At 40.8% G+C, this 20,610-nt stretch overlaps 1 protein-coding gene across 1 annotated transcript in view; it reads right to left on the bottom strand.

The window, feature by feature from the left end:
- The window catches only part of prex2 (phosphatidylinositol-3,4,5-trisphosphate-dependent Rac exchange factor 2), a 106,537-nt gene that overhangs the window by 10,993 nt on the left and 74,934 nt on the right, over window positions 1-20,610 (bottom strand). The window contains exons 30-37 of the mRNA XM_027174633.2: window positions 19,249-19,377; window positions 18,751-18,792; window positions 16,345-16,547; window positions 14,975-15,077; window positions 14,723-14,866; window positions 14,510-14,624; window positions 1,610-1,676; window positions 1,020-1,210 (exon numbers count right to left, since the gene is read on the bottom strand). Coding sequence (XP_027030434.2) covers window positions 1,020-1,210; window positions 1,610-1,676; window positions 14,510-14,624; window positions 14,723-14,866; window positions 14,975-15,077; window positions 16,345-16,547; window positions 18,751-18,792; window positions 19,249-19,377 — 994 coding nt within the window. The remainder of the gene's footprint in view (window positions 1-1,019; window positions 1,211-1,609; window positions 1,677-14,509; window positions 14,625-14,722; window positions 14,867-14,974; window positions 15,078-16,344; window positions 16,548-18,750; window positions 18,793-19,248; window positions 19,378-20,610) is intronic.

The following is a 20,610-nucleotide window of genomic DNA, read 5'->3' as shown; positions in this document are numbered from 1 at the left end:
AGGTTACAGGTTTATGTGAAGCGTCTATCATGCAAGACAGAGAGCGTTAATGTAAAGCACTGATCCATGATTTTAGAGGGAAAAATGAATCGACTGATCCGATTAATCCGACAAATCAGGTTGAAGAATTGAAGTGTTGTGGTGTAAGGCCTCTTCTGGCTTCTTCCTCTTTTGGCTTTTCCGTTAGGGGTCGCCAAAGTGAATCATCTGTTTCCACCTAACTCTATCCTCTGCATCCTTTACTCTCATACCAATTACCTTCATGTCCTCATTTAACACATCCATATATCTCCTCTTTGGCCTTCCTCTTGACCTCTTACAGTACCTTGCAGCTCCATCTGCATCTCCTTCTACCAATATAACCATCTTCCTCCTCTGTACATGTCCAAAGCATCTCAATCTAGTCTCTCTGTCCTTGTCCCCAAAACAGCCAACCAGAGCTCCTTCCTAATGATGTGCTCCTTCCTAATCCTGTCCATCCTCGTCACTCCTAAAGAGAACCTCAACTTCCTCGTCTCTGCTACCTCCATCTCTGCCTCATGTCTTTACCTCACTGCTACAGTCTCTAACCCATACAGCAGAGCTGCTCTCACTACTGACTTCTACACCTTTCCTTTGATTCTTGCTGACACTCTTCTGTCACACAACACTCCTGACACTCTTCTCCACCCACCCCAACCCCCCCTGCACTCGCCTCTTCACCTCTTTTCCACACTCCCCGTCACACTGGACGGTTGACCTCACTGTTCTACTTCCCTCCCTCTCGTTCATACACATAATAATACAATTATATCTCAATCTCGATCTGCAGAATAAGCACTGATTATTTTAACATCAGTTTATTTGTGAATAAGAGTTTATTTATATTGTGATTTCTGTGTTTTATTGTTTTATCTCCTAGCAATGAGGTAAAGGAAGATAGAATGTGTGTTCATATATATATGACGTGATAATGTGTGTGTGTGTGTGTGTGTGTGTGTGTGTGTGTGTGTGTGTGTGTGTGTGTGTATGAGACTGACCGGTGGACTCCACTGTTACACAGGACTATGTGACAGGCTCCGAGTCGACTGCACAGCTCGGACGCAACCGTGAGCAGCCCGACTCCAGACGCTCCACACGCCGTGAACTGACACGCAGCAGTGCGGCGGCACGAGATAAAGCTCTCCATCAGTCTGTAGAGCTCATCCAGAGCGTTCAAGGGACGCATGAGCTACAGAGGTTGTTATTCACATACATAAGGGAAGTTTAGAACTTCATTAGCTTGTGATTAATACATATCTTAACTCATATTTAATTATGAATTCAGGCATTAGTGCAAGATTATTCATATACTTTTATTGTAAATTGTAATAATAAACTCCTTTCGGTTTATTCTTTAGGTATTATTTGGATTTTGAGGAACTTCCTGTTGTACATGTTAAAACAGGAAGTGATGTAAATTTAAATGTATTAGTGGGATCACTGCTATACCTTTTGAACTGAACTGTGAACACTCAGTGTAAACATGGGGCTATATTCCCTAGCTCTCGCATACATACTTTCTCATGATATGCAATTGACACGTGTGATAATCTTGTCCATTTGGGTCACGTGACATGCGAGAACATACCTTGTCTATAAATGCAGCTTTGGGAGCCAAGGTTGGGTTCAGATTGGATTTGTCAAGGTAAAAGGCCCTGTGAAGAAAAACGACAAGCATGTTTACACATTTTTTAATACTGTCTGTTTCTAATTTGAGGGAAAGTCAAAAACTAGTTCCACATGAGGAAAAAAAATATACACTGTGAAAAACCTCAAACACTTTCACTCAACCACAATGTCCCAGGGCACAAGAAAGGGGGGCAATTAATTTTGCTCACATTTCTGCTTGACACAACATTAATATTAATTGTGACTCCAGCAAATGATTCAATCTGCGTTACTTTTCTCAGAAGAAGGTGCGAGCTACAGTAGATGAACCAGTATGATCCAGGAACAAACATTATGAAGGCTTTAATGACGCATGACAACAAAATCTCGCCAACTCGTTCTGAAGCAATTACGCCTACGTTCGGCTATAAATCAAACGTAACGCCGGGTCTGTTCGGCTAAATATAGAAGGAATTTTTCCATGAATCAGAATTTTAATTGCTACAATGACGTACAGAGGAAAATAGCCTTTCATGATGGCCGCAAATATCCACAAGCTGGCTATTCACAACACTGAGGCTAGTTTAGCTCGGAATGGTTTTCTAGAAAGTTCCTCAATAAAGGCCTTCAACAACAATATTAGCCACATGTAATTTTATAACGTGTGTATGTGTGTGTGTGTGTGTGTGTGTGTGTGTGTGTGTGTGTGTGTGTGTGTGTGTGTGTGGGAAACAGACGTAGAATTAGAAGCAGAGGTCTGTCCAGCTAACCCGCTACACTGACTAAAAAAAAATAACCTGACAAAAACAAAAAAACAGCCTGAAATATTTTCTGGTTTATTTCGATCCTGTAAAAAAAAAAAAAAAACACAACCCCTAACAAGCAGGTCAAAAATGTATTTCTTAAGTCCTAAGCTTTGAAGGATTTTTAAAGAGAGCTAACACTAATGTTAGCATTTGTCTTCAGATACAGGAGAATATAGTATATGTATATGTTTTGTAGCTTGATAAGTTGAAAAAAATCTATTAGTATTAGTTTATTTTATTTGGGCTAGAAACATTTGTTAATGGTTGTATTAATGTTTTCTGGGTTAAGAAGGTTACAGAAGTGGGGCATGGTGGCTTAGTGGTTAGCACGTTCGCCTCACACCTCCAGGGTCGGGGGTTCGATTCCCACCTCTGCCTTGTGTGTGTGGAGTTTGCATGTTCTCCCTGTGCCTCGGGGGTTTCCTCCGGGTACTCCGGTTTCCTCCCTCGGTACAAAGACATGCATGGTAGGTTGATTGGCATCTCTGGAAAATTGTCCGTAGTGTGTGAGTGTGCGAGTGAATGAGAGTGTGTGTGTGCCCTGTGATGGGTTGGCACTCCTTCCAGAGTGTATCCTGTCTCGATGCCCGATGAGATAGGCACAGGCTCCCCGTGACCCGAGAGGTTCGGATAAGTGGTAGAAAATGAATGAGTGAGAGAGTGAGGTTACAGATAAAACACCTGCACCGTGGTATAATAGTCATATCCACCCTCAAGAGAGTAACCCGTAACCTCGAGTAAAAGTGGAGAAAAACTAAATTAGAGGTTTTTAAAGCAGCGTATAAGGACAATATGTCCAGCTATAGACAGGCTGCTAGGGCTGAGCACTTGAGCAAACATAGAAAATAACCAAAACAATCCCAGGTTCTTATTTAGCACAATGGCTAGATTAACAAAAAAAAAAAAAAAAAAACAGTGATTTAAACACACTATTCCATCACGGTTCAGTAGTGAGGATATTATGAGATTCTTTACAGATAGTATCAGGAACAAAATAGTTAATGTCCAACCCATGAGAGCATCTGGTGACCCACCTCACCTAAAGCTCTACACTCACAACTCCAGCGCTTTATAAGTACAGGACAGGAAGAGATAGATAAGCTTATTACTTATTACAGCTACATCAACAACTTGTTCACTAGACCCCATTCCAACTAAATTACTGAACGAAGTGTTATATAAAGCCTGTGAGCCTCTTCTTAATATTATTAACTCCTCGTTATCTTTAGGTTACGTCCCTAAATCTTTCACGTTGGCAGTTGGCCTCTCGTTAAGAAACCTAATTTAGATTTTAACGAACTATCAAATTACAGACCCATTTCACACCTTTTGTTTATGTCTAATATACTAGAAAATGTTGTGTCTGTTCAACTGAGCTCCTTCTTATAGGTGAACAACATCTTTGAAGAGTTTCGGTCGTCAGGTTTCAGGCCCCATCATAGCACAGAAACTGCACAAAGTTACAAATGGCTTGTTCTTAACTTCGGACCAAGACTATGTCATTTTCTGCTTGACTTTAGTGCACCATAGATCACAACATTCTCCCAGAATGCTTACAAAATGACACAGGTATTCAGGGACAGGATTTAAATTGGTTTAGATCCTACCTGTCTGATCGAAACCATTCTGTAGAATTAAATGTGGAATCCTACAGTTTATTGGCAGTTAATTATGGGGTCAAAAACCAGTTAGTTTTCATTCATTTCCTACCGCTTATCCGAACTACCTCGGGTCACGTCGAGCCTGTGTCTATCTCAGGCTTCATCAAGCATCGAGGCAGGATACACCCTGGACGGAGTGCCAACCCATCACAGGGCACACACACACTCTCATTCACTCACACACTCACACACTACGGACAATTTTCCAGAGATGCCAATCAACCTACCATGCATGTCTTTGGACCGGGGGAGGAAACCGGAGTACCCGGAGGAAACCCCCGAGGTACGGGGAGAACATGCAAACTCCACACACACAAGGTGGAGGCGGGAATCGAACCCCCGACCCTGGAGGTGTCAGGCGTACGTGCTAACTACTAAGCCACCGTGCCCCCCCCCCCCCCAGTTAGTTTTATTCACACAAATGTTTCTATCTTTAAAGTAAACCATTTCTGCTCCCTGTAATGAAAATGTGTTTGTTTACAAGATCTAAAAATCTGTGTAAGGTTATGAGCAGAAGGAAAAACACACGTCTCACGCTGAACACAGATTCCTGACTCGTTTTAGATCAAACTTGTGGTGAAAAAAAAAATTATATTGATTGAAAACGTCCTATAAAACCATTTCCGCTGCTCCGGGAAAAGTGTTAACATTTGCTGAATAAACAAAAAAGTTTTCCTCTTGCCGAATCCTGTCGAAGCCTCGTGTAGAAATGTCAGCGCTGAACAGATCATACGCTGCGTTCACACAGATATTAGAGCAGTTAGTCAGTACTTTTTAAAAAGTCTTTTACACTGCGGCCCTGCAGCAGATGGTTCAAACAGAGCGTCTGTGCTTCATGTTCACCAGCAGCAGCACTCACACCTCCACACTGCAGGAGAACTACACACTTTTACTTCTTACAACATGTACTGCTTCGGTCCGTGTGTGTGTGTGTGTGTCTGTGTGTGTGTGTGTGTGTGTGTGTGTGTGTGTGTGTGCGCACGCCAGCTGCTGCTGTGAAAATAGCTATAGGGGAAAATTTCAGAATTTCCCACAGATTATTTAGACACACACAGGCATTTTCATACACCCACACTCTTTTCTAAACAATTTAGGTACAGAGAGAGAGAGAGAGAGAGAGAGAGAGAGAGAGAGAGAGAGAAGAGAATGGTGAAGTGAATCAGAGGTGAAAATATTCAAACAACAATGTTAGGCGGAAGAAGAACAAAAAGAAAGCGAGGACAAGAACAAGAACAAAGGAAGAGAAAGATGAAGAAGAACAATATCAGGACAAGAACAATGAGAAGAATGAACAAAGAAGAAGTTGAAGAAGAAGAAGTACTAGAAGAAGGACAAAAAAGATGATTATGAAAAGAAGAAGAAGAAGAAGAAGAAAAACAACCACAAGGTGAAGACTGAATGATGAACAGGAAGAAAAAAAAAAGAGAAAGAATGAACACGAACAAAAAGAAGAGCAAGAAGACGGTGAAGATGAGAAAGGGTATTAAAAAGACGAAGAGGATTAAAAAAAGGAAAGGAAAAAGAAGACATACTGTGATGAAGACTGGAAAGAAGAACATGGAGGAGATGATGATGATGATGATGAAGATAACAAAAAAAGATGAAAATGTATAATTATAATTTTTATTATTATTGTTATTATTATTAGAAGAAGAAGAATACGATGATGAAGACATGAATGGTGATGATGATGATGACAAGGCAGTAGAAGAAAAAACATCAAGTGGAAGAAAAAGAAAGTACTGACATGCTGCTCAATGTTCACCCTCCCCCCCTCCTCTATTCATTGGCTCTTCCTTCCATCTTTCTATCATCCCTTTTCCTCCTCACGTCCAGTGCAACATACTGACTCGGAGAGGAACCTCACGTCCACTGCACACTCCCACACAGGTAAACGATGAGTCAGTGAGAGAGTGGCGGTGTAATGAGGCAGTCCTGAGCGAGGCGGCCGTGCGAGGCAGCTGTATGAGATCTGACCTGATTGTGCTGTGTGGAGTTTAGGAAGCCCCGGTGGAGCAGTAAGTGAGGAGCAGCACTCGAGCGCAGGCTTTCCCCTAATCAATTTTAACTGAAGCCTTTAATGGAAGGTCGGGATGTTCGCCAGCGTCGGCCTGCTTTCACTAAAAATGAGGGACGGATCGGAGCCAGAGAAGCCTCGGCCTCGCTGAATCCTCGTTCTTCGGAGAACCTTAATCTGTTATTTTCATGATTCATGCATATATTTTTGACTTGGAGCAGTAATAAGTTATAAATAAGTTATGACTGTTAGCTGAAAAGAAGACAATAACTCCGTGGATAAACAACGTCTGTAGGGGAAATGTGTACATGATGCAACAAATGTCAATAAAATAAAATAAAAATAAAATATATAAAATATAAATTTAAATCTCTCTCTCTCTCTAATATATATATATATATATTTAAACTAACTAATAAGTAAATAAATATTTATAAAAAATATTAATAATAATTGAACACAGTCCCTCTAGGTGTCAGGGATCAGCACGGACTTTCGGCTACGTGTGTTTGTTGTCGTTCCTCGTCACGAGTCTGCCTCGCCTTCGTCTGCTCCTCCCTGTCTCCACACCTGCTCCTCATCGTGTCATTATTGTCCTGTGTATAAATGTGAGCCGCGTTGCCGATGGCAGCGCGGATTCATTAGTTTTTCAGTAGTTTTCATTAGTAATTCATTCATTTATTAAACCCCACTCCTTGGAAGCTATCCTGTGTATGCGTCTGCCTCCTTCCTCCTCTGGTTGTGACACTAGGATTTTACAATTTTCCCATCGCAACAATTAATGCAAGAATCAAAGCAATTATTTAAAATGAACACAGATTATCTGCAGGTTTCAGCCGAGACGTGTCGTGTGCCGTCATCACAACGTAGACAGTCATTACATTTGAAAATAAAATAGATTTTTGGCTTAAATAAAGTCTAAGCATGAGATCCTATATACAAAGGTTATTGATGAGTGACGTATAATTCCTTATGTCTCTAAGGCCACGTTCACACTGCAAGTCTTACTGCTCAGTTTGGATATTTTGCACAGATCTGATTACCATTTAAAATGTGGCCTATATCAGATACCAGTGTGAACTGTTTGCTGTTTCGAACTGACCCGCATGCGCAAACGAACGATAACGATGATGTCACACGCAGCACGCCGTTGCGGTAAAGTTGGCGAGGTTATGGAGGAAGTAAGCGTTTTCACTTTTCTTTCTAAATGTTTGTGTAATGGCAGCACAGAGACGCGGTGTTGTGAAAATTTTCGGATGTCGAGGGCAACTTTTGATTATTTGATCCATTTTGTAGGCGTAGTCACGTCTGTGTGCGTACTCGCCGGCGCATAATTGTTACGAATGTCGATGTAGATTGACGTAAAAGTCGCATCGAATCCGCCTTGGGTGTTCACACTGCGGCCACATTGGAAAAAATCAGATTTGGGTCTGATTCAGGACCACATATGGAAGTGGTCTGAATCTGATTTGGAAAAAAAATCAGATCTGGGCCAGATTTGAGCGTTCACACTACTCCTGAAGAAGTCTGACCTAGTCACTTGACCCCAAAAAAATCAGATTTGGGCCACTTTTACCTGCAGTGTGAACGGGGCTTATGTTGATTGGTGTGAATTAAACATCTGTGTATCCAGTATTAACTCATTTGTAGTTATTTGGTGCTATGGAGCAGCCATGTCGATTTGATGTCCGAGTTGGAGTTAATTGAACGCGGCATTAATCTACACAGGAAACATCATATTCTGCCCCAAAAGATGAACGGCTTGTAAGTGGGCAACAGATACAAACCGCAGACAGATGCAAATGAATAATCTATTCAGAGAGAACTGGCTTCGTTTCAAGCCACTTACTGCATTTCTGAGACTTTCCTGAGATATTGTGTGTTGGGGAACGTCTCAGGTTCGGGCAGCTTCGTTTTATTTTTCATTTGAAATCATTCTGAGTAAAAGAGTTGCATCATGCTTGTCCTCTGTGTGTGTGTGTGTGTGTGTGTGTGTGTGTGTGTGCGTATGTTCTTGAGTGAACTAATAAATCTGTGAATAGCCTGTGGCATGAAGCGCTGGCACGACCATCCTGTGATCTCAAAGCTCCTCTGGACGACCCTTTAAACACAACCTAAGATGATTTCATGCTGGAGCGCACTCACACTCAGACGCGCAGATACATCAGAATTTCCGAAGTGTGGTCAGATGATGGAATCTGTTTGGGCCAAATCACTTATCCAGGTCACCACGAGTTCTCCAATATAAGTCCGGATTTGAGGAAAGTGAGCGAGTCAAGTCACTGACTCTACAATCTGCAGATGATGGAAGAATAAGCAGTAAATAATTTCTTCGTTGTCGTCTTCTTCTTAAGCCTCCTTTTCTTTTTCTTCTACTCCCTTTCTTCTTATTTTTCTCCTTCATCTTCTCCTTCTTATGCTCCCTTTTATTTTGCTTCTTCTCCTTTGTCGTCTTCTTCTTGTTTGTTTTCTACTCCTTCTTCTTCTTCTTCTTCTTCTTCTCCTCCTTTGTCGTCTTCTTGTTGTTTTTCTACTCCTTCTTCTCCTTCTCCTTCTTCTGCTCCCTTTCTTCTTAGTTTTCTCCTCCATCTCCTTCTTATGCTCCCTTTTATTTTGCTTCTTCTTTTTCTTCTTCTTCTTCTTGTTTTTCTACTCCTTCTTCTTCTCCTCCTCCTCCTCCTTCTTCTTCTTCTTCTTCTTATTATTATTATTATTAGTGGACAAACTTCATCTACAAATGAAAATAGCATGCTCTTGTTGTTGTGTCTCTCAGAGGATGACTTACTTAGCGATCTGACGTTGTAGATACAGCGATTTGAATCTAATGACTTTTTTTTTTAAAATACACTAGCTAGCTTTCGATCCTGCGTGACAAAACGTTGTGTTATTAAGCTAAGAAATATATGAGATGTAAACTTTACATATAAATAATAATAAATAATAATTAGCGAATGTCTATTAATTCTTCAGATTAATTGGTAGAAACTGGTCCAGTTCAGCCCACATCCTGAAATGTTTGTCGTCAAGTAGCTCGTCAAACGGACTGCGGGTTTTATTTAAATGGGTGGCTCAAAGTCTGCTATTTCTCTTATGCCACAGATCACTGCCGATGATTTTTTATCTGTTTATAGTTACATTAGATGTGTTGTGTTTAAAAAAGCTAGTTGCTTATGTTACAGCATAAACAAGGCTATAAACACTTGTTCCCTCACTGGGTTGTAAAAAAGAGACTCAATGTTACATAAAGTGTGCTTTGATTTTCTAAACTAGGCTTATTAACATTCTGTTACTATAGAAATGGTAACGTATTATAACGAGCGCATCGTTGTGTTATAACGAGCGCATCGACCCATCGATTTGCCTTGGAGCTGGAAAACCGTAACCCTAACCCTAACCCTAACCCTACTGTCAGAGCTGCTCTTAAGGAATTCTGTGGAATAAATTACATTACAACTCCTTAAGTCTTGTAGTCAGTTCTGGAGGTGCGCTGACCTAGAATTTCGAATCCACAGCCGTCTCTGTTTGGCTCATTAACCAAACACAATTAATCTGCCTCTACTCTCAGGCGACCTCCGATAAGACAATTACGCCAACATGTAGGCAGAAAAACTCTTTAAGCGAGCACTAAATCAGATACGACTGTTCACTTTAAAATTCAATATGTGGCTCTGCTTTAAAAGGTTTAATGATACGCAGCTCCTCTTAGATTTCACTATTAAGAGACAATAGCCCCGTCCACTAATGTTCTATCGGCTATTCTGTATTTTCTAACAAGTCGAAATTCTGCTAGTGGACCGACGTAGTTATCAGGAATCACTATTATAATGAAATATATAATGGAAATTATAATGAGTAACTGTTGGCACCCCATAACTTTTTATTAAATAATATTCGTTTTCCAACACAAATAAAGATTCGACTAAAAGTTTCTTCTTCTTCTTCTTCTTCCTCTTCTTCTTCTTCTTCTTCTGCTCAAATATAAAGTAGCTACAACACTAAGGTTCTGTGTGAATCTGTTCTCTAGCTCCCTAAAAGAAAATATATTCACTTGATCTCCACTTCAACTCTTCATGTGTCTTCTACATCTCCCCTGTGTTTAGCGTGTCTGTCTTACAAGTGCACAGTGTGCCCATAAGAGTAGCATAAGAGTGTTTCATGTGACAGAGAGATGCTGTCTGTCCATCTGGGGCGAAACGTGTCAGGTCAAAGGATTAGATCTGTCAGGATAACAGCAGGAAGAGAGCTGACAGTTAGGACAGTGTGTTGGAAATACACTAAAGGGGGATGTTTCCAGAAAATGGGCTTTAAGTATGTGTAACATCTGACAATGCTAGTCTTTACTATAGCAAAGTGTGTTATCTACATACGTACACTCCAGGCTAAGGATCTGCCATATGGAAGTACACACACGGCCAACAGCCAATCATATTGCAGCCTTAAAGTCCCTGAAGCTACGAGTACAAAACATACCAGATGATCTGTAAGCACCAGAGAAAATCACAGTCCTTCCTATCCTCTGCCCCTTAGCATATACGACGTCTCCACTCCCATCTGCTGCACATGAGGTTACAACATGAGGTTCCTCTGTCACTTCCTTTACATCTGAATTGCTTCGGGTCATTTTTTCTTCCCGCAAGCAGAAGTTTGGAGTCAGCTAAACCGCTGCGCTGTCCTGCTTATTATCCAAGGATAGATTAGATAGGAATAGATAAGGAGCGGACAATGCGCAGAAAAAAACAGAAAAGTAAAATCAAACTTTAACCGAAAGCATGCACTTGACTGAAAGACAAAATTATTTATATTTAGACACAAGGATTTGAGAGAACGGATGAAATGAGCTGACAAGTTCATCATTGCCGCGTCAGCACGACTAGCTTGTTAGCTAAGAATTCGGTCCTTCTTGTTAGCAACGCATCAATAACATTTTGAATAAATGTTAAGGTACATTAACAGCATTATCAACCGCTGTTGCTAATTTTACCAAACAGCTTAGCTAATGTTTCATGTTTCAACATTATCAACAAAAACAAAACTATAAAATTAAGCGAGCTAAAATATACAAAAATAAAATAAACTGCTAATACATCAAGCTAATGTAGAAAGCCTAGATAATTCAACTAGAACAAATACAAAATGGAACTAGATCATTTTTCCAAACTTATAGTTAACGTGCTGCTTAGCTGATGTTTAATGTTTAACTCATTATCGAGAACAAAAAACTTAACTATGGAAGTAAACAATGTACAATTCAAAATTGAACTAGCTCGATAACTTTACAAACTAAGGTACAACACTTTATTAGCTAGCTAACTAAACTGGCTAAATTGCAAAACCTGCAAAAAAAAGAAAAGTCTATTTGAATTTGAGCAACATTTTGAAGGTAAATGTGAAAATTTAAAATGTGCAAAAAATGTGCTTATTTGAGTAAGATTACAAAAGTTCGGTTTTAATGCAGCTGAGCACAATTATTCCGACTTCTGATTATGATACACGATTTGAGTCCATGTTAGACATCCACATCTGATCTTAACTAGACTCGGGACATGCGTGTCATAAATAAAACAGTTTTGTTGTAAGAAATCCATCAGTGACATCAACGTTCTTAAATTCTCCACTCAGACAACATCATCGATGTTTCCGGCTTTTTTTTATTTATTTTTTTATTCACTCTTATATAACAGAACATTTAAATGCATTTATTCATCTCTTCAATCTGCTCTCACTTATCATGGAGTCAATCCATTTATTCTAATCTGTGCTTAAAATACCACGGTATACTGTATATCCGCTCAATATGTGCAGTATGGTGTGTATACGCTGACAGCTGGAGTTATTACAGGAGAACAAAGTGACTTTCCCGAATATCACGACGCAGCAGAAAACAGAAAACAGCTCAGCAACATCTGCTGAAGAGCAAAAATAAATAAATAAATAATAAATAAGAAATAAATAAGGTTTAAACGAGACGAGGCGATATTTCTTTACTACAGAAAGCTCTACAGACTCTTTATCGTATTCACAGCAATATCGTCCAGAGTACTGAGCTGTTATCCTGGGCCAGGTACACATATGGCGCACACACACACACACACACACACACACACACACACACACACACACACACACACACACACACCCCATATGTTCACATAGCAGGTACGAGTAGTTCATGAATCCCATCAGCAAACCTTACTGAGCTCAGCAATTTGTAACTGATTTATGTGGAGTTTGTGCATCTTCTGCTCTCCAGCTGTTCGGAGTCCCATGAGACGAGCGAATCAAAGAGAAAAGGAGAGAGCTCATAAATCCTGGAGAGAAGCTGCCACTGCTGGAGCATTCGATGTTAATGTTAACAAAAAGAAAAAAGAAAATTCAGGCTCATTAATCTCTAGGTTAAGGCTTTGGGGGAAAGGTACAAAAGAGAAATGTTCGTATGTTCTAGAACGATAAGGACATGATGCGCGTTTTGGCCATGCCTCATCCAGTGGAATTGACACAGCCTCCTTTCACGGATCTGAGACACAGAAGCCACACCTCCTTAGCTAGGAATAAAACAAGAGATCTGATGGCACAGAGGCCACACCTCCTTCATTGGGAATAAAACAGAGCCACACCTCCTTCACTGGGAATAAAACAGAGGCCACACTTCCTTTATGGTGATTAACAGAGAGGCCACACCTCCTTCACTGGGACTAACACAGAGGCCACACCTCCTTCACTGGGACTAACACAGAGGCCAATACCTCCTTCACTGGGACTAACACAGAGGCCACACCTCCTTCACTTGGAATACAACAGAAGCCACACTTTCTTTACTGGGAATAAAACAGAGGCCACACCTTCTTCACTGGGACTAACACAGAGGCCACACCTCCTTCACTGGGACTAACACAGAGGCCACACCTCCTTCACTGGGACTAACACAGAGGCCACACCTCCTTCACTGGGACTAACACAGAGGCCACACCTCCTTCACTGGGACTAACACAGAGGCCACACCTCCTTCACTGAGACTAACACAGTAGCCACACCTCCTTCACTGAGACTAACACAGAGGCCACACCTCCTTCACTGGGACTAACACAGAGGCCACACCTCCTTCACTTGGAATACAACAGAAGCCACACTTTCTTCACTGGGAATAAAACAGAGGCCACACCTTCTTCACTGGGACTAACACAGAGGCCACACCTCCTTCACTGGGACTAACACAGAGGCCACACCTCCTTCACTGGGACTAACACAGAGGCCACACCTCCTTCACTGGGACTAACACAGAGGCCACACCTCCTTCACTGAGACTAACACAGAGGCCACACCTCCTTCACTTGGAATACAACAGAAGCCACACTTTCTTCACTGGGAATAAAACAGAGGCCACACCTTCTTCACTGGGACTAACACAGAGGCCACACCTCCTTCACTGGGACTAACACAGAGGCCACACCTCCTTCACTGGGACTAACACAGAGGCCACACCTCCTTCACTTGGAATAAAACAGAGGCCACACCTCCTTCATGGTGATTAACAGAGAGGCCACACCTCCTTCACTAGGACTAACACAGAGGCCACACCTCCTTCACTGGGACTAACACAGAGGCCACACCTCCTTCACTTGGAATACAACAGAAGCCACACTTTCTTCACTGGGAATAAAACAGAGGTCACACCTTCTTCACTGGGACTAACACAGAGGCCACACCTCCTTCACTGGGACTAACACAGAGGCCACACCTCCTTCACTGGGACTAACACAGAGGCCACACCTCCTTCACTTGGAATAAAACAGAGGCCACACCTCCTTCATGGTGATTAACAGAGAGGCCACACCTCCTTCACTGGGACTAACACAGAGGCCACACCTCCTTCACTTGGAATAAAACAGAGGCCACACCTCCTTCATGGTGATTAACAGAGAGGCCACACCTCCTTCACTGGGACTAACACAGAGGCCACACCTCCTTCACTTGGAATAAAACAGAAGCCACACCCCCTTCACTGGGACACCTTTACATTATTAGCTCTCTCTTGATTATCATCTATTAAAAAAAATGGAGCTTCCAGCATGTTTATGTTAAAGTGTTTAAAAATTTGTAGTCAGGCAGCACGTAAAACCATGACTCATGACAAGACGTAAGCTCAAGATGTAATTACGAGAGAGGCAAAAGCCAGTGAATCTGCCATGTAAACGATTCAAATGATTTTTGCTGCTAATATAAACAGCATTGATATGCAGACGACACTGTGGCCGTTTGCTCCGTGTCTGGACAGAAACAGGAAGACGTGTGTATATCGATGCCAACTTCATAAAAAGAGGCATTTTCTCAACTTAACATGGAGTGCGTAGGCTGCTTTTATCTAACACACTGTGAGAGAGAAGACATGAAGTCCTTACCTGAGTCTCTTATAGTACTGTTTGACCTTCTCAAGTGAGGTGGCGTTGATCTGAGCCTGGTGTTCCTCCACTGAGACACTGTCCCTGTAGTAATAACCCTCCATGCTCTCCAGTGCTATAGAGAAGAAAACAGTGTCAAAGTAATCAGGCAGACACACACACACACACACACACACACACACACACACACACACACACACACACACAGCATACCCTGAGTGAATAGGACAGGGTGGATCCTGAATCCGTCGCCGTGTCTTAGTCTCTGGGGCAGCTGCTCGAAGTAAAAACCCTCTAGATAGAAATACACCTTCATGGCCTGCCTTGTGCCTTCCACCTGGTAGCCGATGGGCATGTCTGCACACACACACACACACACACACACACACACACACACACACACACGTATATCACACAAGAGAGTAAGCACTGATAGGTTCATGTTTAAACGCGTACAGCACTCACTCGCAACAAACGGCTCTCCATCCATGCGTCTGAAATGGAACGTGACCTTCTCCAGGTCCATCAGTGCCACCTGTGTGTCTTCCAGCATGGCCTGCTCATCAGTCTGTAAGAACCATATGCATGTGAGTGTTGCCATGTGTGTGTGTGTGTGTGTGTGTGTGTGTGTGTGTGGTTTTATATTATCTAAAAGGCCCTCTACTCTGATTCTGCCATAGTTTCTGCTCTCTCTCTCTCTCTCTCTCTCTCTCTCTCTCTCTCTCTCTCTCTCTCTCTCTCTCTCTCTCTCAGTGCATCTATCTCTTCCTCTCATCAACTGCCACATCAAACATCAAAACATATCTCAAACATCGCCCAAGTCTCTTCTCTTCTCTTCTCTTCTCTTCTCTTCTCTTCTCTTCTCTTCTCTTCTCTTCTCTTCTCTTCTCTTCTCTTCCACTGCAACCTATCATAAGCTCTGTTCATGGAGTTTCCTGGAGAACTGCATTTGAGAATCAGACACACTTGTAACATCATTTCCTGAAACTCTGGTGTTTTTCCAGAACAAATATTTGCAGTGAACATGGACTTGCAGAAGAGCCACTATTAAACCGGTAGCTTGAGAGCCTGAGAGCTTTCCTTCCCAATATCCTCTCTGAGCTTCTAACGGATTCTGAAAGAAGCATTAAACAGGCTTTAGGAAAAGATTTCCCAAAACCTCTTCTTCCTGTACATGCTACAGCAGATAAGAGGGAAAAGCCTGTACTGTAGAGAATTCCCATTTTTCAGACCGGTTCTGGGAGCAGATCTGGTGAGAGAGTGATCTCCAGCTCACAAATCACCATAGAGTGACGGTGATGGACTCATGAATCTGGAGGAACAGACTACAAAGGCGTTATGATGGCCTTGTATCTGAGACTGCTCCTGGAGTGTTTGGTGATGTTTGCTTTTGATACTACTGACACCTCATGACTTAAATTAATGGTACCTCAAGAATGTAGGTCATTGAACCATAATATGGCCTCGGAAAGTCCACGTCTCGTATCCGAGAAGAGTAAGAGCTGATAAAATGGGAGAAGACCAAATGAAATGAACATCCATCAATGCGACTAGAACCAGCCCAAATCCAAAGCTCAGTAATATCAGCATTCGGGTCTGTTCTCAGATTCAGCTCAGATGTGCACAACTATCAAGGGAAGTGACCGAGCTCGATCTGATCCTTCTTAATCCGATCCCGACTCTGAAATGTCATCCAAAACAAACCACAGCTGCTGTGCTAAATACGGATGTCCCCTGTGAGCCATGCTCTCTCACACACACACACACACACACACACACACACACACACACACACACACACACACACACACACACACACACACACACAAGCTCACCAGGTTGGGCGAAAGCAGGGACTGGAAGTGTAGCAGCAGCCCAGTTTGAGAGATCTGCTCCAGCCAGCGGCGACTCTCCTGAGCTTCACTCTCACCACCGAGCACCCGATTCAACACGGCCAGCAAGTGTTCAGCAAAACTACACACTGCTCCCACCAGACTCTGACTGAACACCATGTCTCTCCTCAACTGGATCTCAGAGTCTGACAGACAGAGAGAAAAAGGACACAACAAAGAATCCGATTTGGTTTGATAGATACGTAGATTTTATACTGCAGGGGATACAAAAGGGAGACAGAAGCTAAAAAAAAAAGAAGATGCAAAGAGAATACAATAGAAGAAGAGAGGAAGAGATAGACTGAGAATAGGGTTATTTATTTATTTATTTATTTATTCATTTATTTATTTATTTGCTTTCTTGTATTTATTTGATTGCATTTGTAATTATTTAACTGTTAATTAAGGGTTTCTTTTAAGGAATTTCAGGGGTTTTTTTAAGGATTTATTAATAAAATGTGTACTGCAAACAAAATAGTGAGAGAAACTACAGAGCGACAGATTACCCATAAAATAAATAAAATAATTACTTATTTAAAAAATGATACCTTTATGAATGCCTTTAAACATACACAAGACTGTAACTGAATACTTTTCTTACACACACACACACACACACACACACACACACACACACACACACACACACACACACAAAATGAGAAGTGTGTGCATTATTATGAGCACAAAAAAAACTTCCCCTGTGGAGATCTGTAGAAGTACAATGGCGTGTGTGTGTGTGTGTGTGTGTGTGTGTGTGTGTGTGTGTGTGTGTGTGTGTGTGTGTGTGTGTGTGTGTGTGTGTGTGTGAGACGAGTCAAGGGATAGAGAGATATGAAGAGACGACTGAGAAATACAGTGAGAAATAAAAGCAGACGTGAGACAGAATGAGACGATCGCGCGAGATAGACGAGTAAAAAAGAAGACAGAGAGGAGAAAAGGGGGTGGAGGAGGTGGGGTTGGTTAGCACAACATCACAATGAGATGAGAAACAGAAGGAAGGATAAAAGTTAGGTTAAAGTGTCTGTGCAACATCCTGCAGTTCATCCACATTTTTTTTTTGTTCTATTTATTTGTCGTAACTAAAAATCCATTTACATGTCGAAACCTTCCCCCTGCAAATGATGTCACTCTGGGCTCAAAACCTAAAGCGATTAAAAACAAATTAAAAAGAAAGCGAGTGAAAGTAAGAATCTGAGCCATTTTTAGAAAAAAATTAATAAATAAGCCGATCAGATCGCGTCCAAATGAGCTAAAAAAAATCGCACAGGAATTTATAACGCAGCACATATATATATATATATATATATATATATATATATATATATATATATATCAATATAATCGGTGCTTTTCAAACCAATTATCATGCAAATGTTGGTTTAGTGTTTAATTAATTATTTCCTATCCAGGGTCAGTGATCTGAAAGTAATGTGCTGTCATGATAATTATCACCTCATCACTTTGACAAGTCAGAAAAAACAGGCAAGTTTTTCAACAAGTGGTTCATATCATGATTTGCTGAGACATTTTCATGATACACAATGTGTATAACAATATATGGGTTTGCTAATAAATGTAGAACAAAACAGTTGTGTTACATAAAAAAAAAACTGTTGATACTTAAATTTCTATCAGTATTTTTTTATATGTTAAATAAAATATATTTTTTAAAATGATATAAAAATGCTGCAAAATATATACAATTATATAAACAAATAAAAAATAATAATAAACCATAAATTTAAAAAAAAATCTAAATATCTTATTTTATTTTTATTTAATATTTTATATTTAAAAAAATCAGTTTAAAGAATATTGAAAAAATAGAAAAATATTTGAAATAAATAAAATCATTTTAAATTGTAATATCACAATAGCTATGATATCGCAGTAAAGAGGATTTTCATGATACTGATATTTTATCCATTTATATCGCCCGTCCTTTCATCCCAGAATATAATGTCGTTTAACAGATCAAGCTTCTGTGGTGTAAAAAGAATAAAACACTTCACAATTTGAACATAACCAACTTAAGCGGGATCAGTAACTCTGCCTCACACGGCTGCCTCATTCGTTATGTTGCTATAGCAACACGTCTGTCGTCTTTCATCCGTTGCTTGACGGACAACCCGTATAGTCATTTCTTTCGTATTGTCATCAAAAGAGTGTTTAAAATTTAGAATGAAAACAATAACAATATGAATAAAAACATATTTCCACATTTCTACTGTCTCCTACGTTCTAATCATATTAAATGATTAAATGAACAAATTAAATTTCATTGATGCCTTCCTCAGATGTAAAAGCAGCTCTGAAGTGAATCGGTGTAAACGTAGAGGCACTGACCTGTGTACTGCAGTAACACCAGCAACAGTCTTGTTTTGATCTCTGAAACAAAAAAAAAAGATGGAATGAAATCAATTGCTTTATTATTATAGTCTATTTTTTAAGTTGAACCTTGAAATGTCAAATTTCTTTCATTTGATGTTTAATTACTTATTTAAAAAATGATACCTTTATGAATGCCTTTAAACATACACAAGACTGTAATTGAATACTTTTCTTACACACACACACACACACACACACACACACACACACACACACACACACACACACACACACACAAAATGAGAAGTGTGTGCATTATTATGAGCACAATAATAAAACACAATAAAACCTTCCCCTGTGGAGATCTGTAGAAGTACAATGGTGTGTGTGTGTGTGTGTGTGTGTGTGTGTGTGTGTGTGTGTGTGTGTGTGTGTGTGTGTGTGTGTGTGTGTCTGTCTGTCTGTCTGTCTGTCTGTCTGAGTGAGCAAAAGAAACAAAAATGGCACCCTGACCTTCCACAAACTTGCCGACGGTGTGTGTAAGGACTTGAACACTGCTTGGGAGGTTCCACGGGTCCTGTTTAATGTGAAGCCGCAGTTTCTTGGTGCAATTGACTTTAGGCTCCATGTCTTGGTGAAACTCTGTTCAAAAACACACACACACACACACACACACACACACACACACACACACACACACACACACACACACACACACACACACACACACACTTTTGTACTTTTGGCTTCTGTTCAGGTCCCCCCTGATCCTGTCATTGGATCATTCCTCCACTATTTTCACCTGTTTTAGATAAACATCCCTGTTCTTTTTGCTACCTGATGATGTCTATATCTGTGCCTAAAAATTGCCTATTGTGACAGTGTAAAGAAAATGGTTTCTTTCACACAGTGACATCCAAACCCAAACCCAGGGATAACATAAAAAGTGGATTTATTAAGAAATACAACAAACACATGGAAAACACACTAGGGAAGACAAAGCAACTGAGATAACAAAACAGAAACATGGAGTCAGAACAACACACAAAACTCTAGGACTCAGCAAACAACACACACAAGAAGACTGGTATAAATGGAGGGAACAATCAGTGAGACACAAGGAACAGGTTTGCAGAGACAGGAACGGATTAAGGATTGGGGGGCAAACGCAAGTGACCAAGATAAAACACAGACACGAGGCATAAGACATAAACAAAGCCTGCCAGAATGTCCCTCTGGGCCATCCATGACACACCACATTCAATCCAGTACCTACCACATTCGATTCAGTACCTACCACATTCGATTCAGTACCTACCACATTTGATTCAGTACCTACCACATTTGATTCAGCACCTACCACATTCAATTCAGTACCTACCACATTCGATTCAGTACCCACCACATTTGATTCAGTACCTACCACTTTCTATTCAGTACCTACCACATTTGATTCAGCACCTACCACATTTGATTCAGTACCTACCACATTCGATTCAGTACCTACCACATTTGATTCAGTACCTACCACATTCGATTCAGTACCTAACACATTTGATTCAGCACCTACCACTTTCTATTCAGTACCTACCACATTTGATTCAGCACCTACCACATTTGATTCAGTACCTACCACATTCGATTCAGTACCTACCACATTCGATTCAGTACCTACCACATTTGATTCAGTACCTACCACTTTCTATTCAGTACCTACCACATTTGATTCAGCACCTACCACATTTGATTCAGTACCTACCACATTCGATTCAGTACCTACCACATTTGATTCAGTACCTACCACATTCGATTCAGTACCTAACACATTTGATTCAGCACCTACCACTTTCTATTCAGTACCTACCACATTTGATT

The sequence above is a fragment of the Tachysurus fulvidraco genome, chromosome 25, assembly GCF_022655615.1.
Source record: "Tachysurus fulvidraco isolate hzauxx_2018 chromosome 25, HZAU_PFXX_2.0, whole genome shotgun sequence".
Classification (NCBI taxonomy): domain Eukaryota; kingdom Metazoa; phylum Chordata; class Actinopteri; order Siluriformes; family Bagridae; genus Tachysurus; species Tachysurus fulvidraco.
The sequence above is the reverse complement of the archived record's forward strand: the minus strand, read 5'-3'. Positions and strand labels throughout refer to the sequence as shown.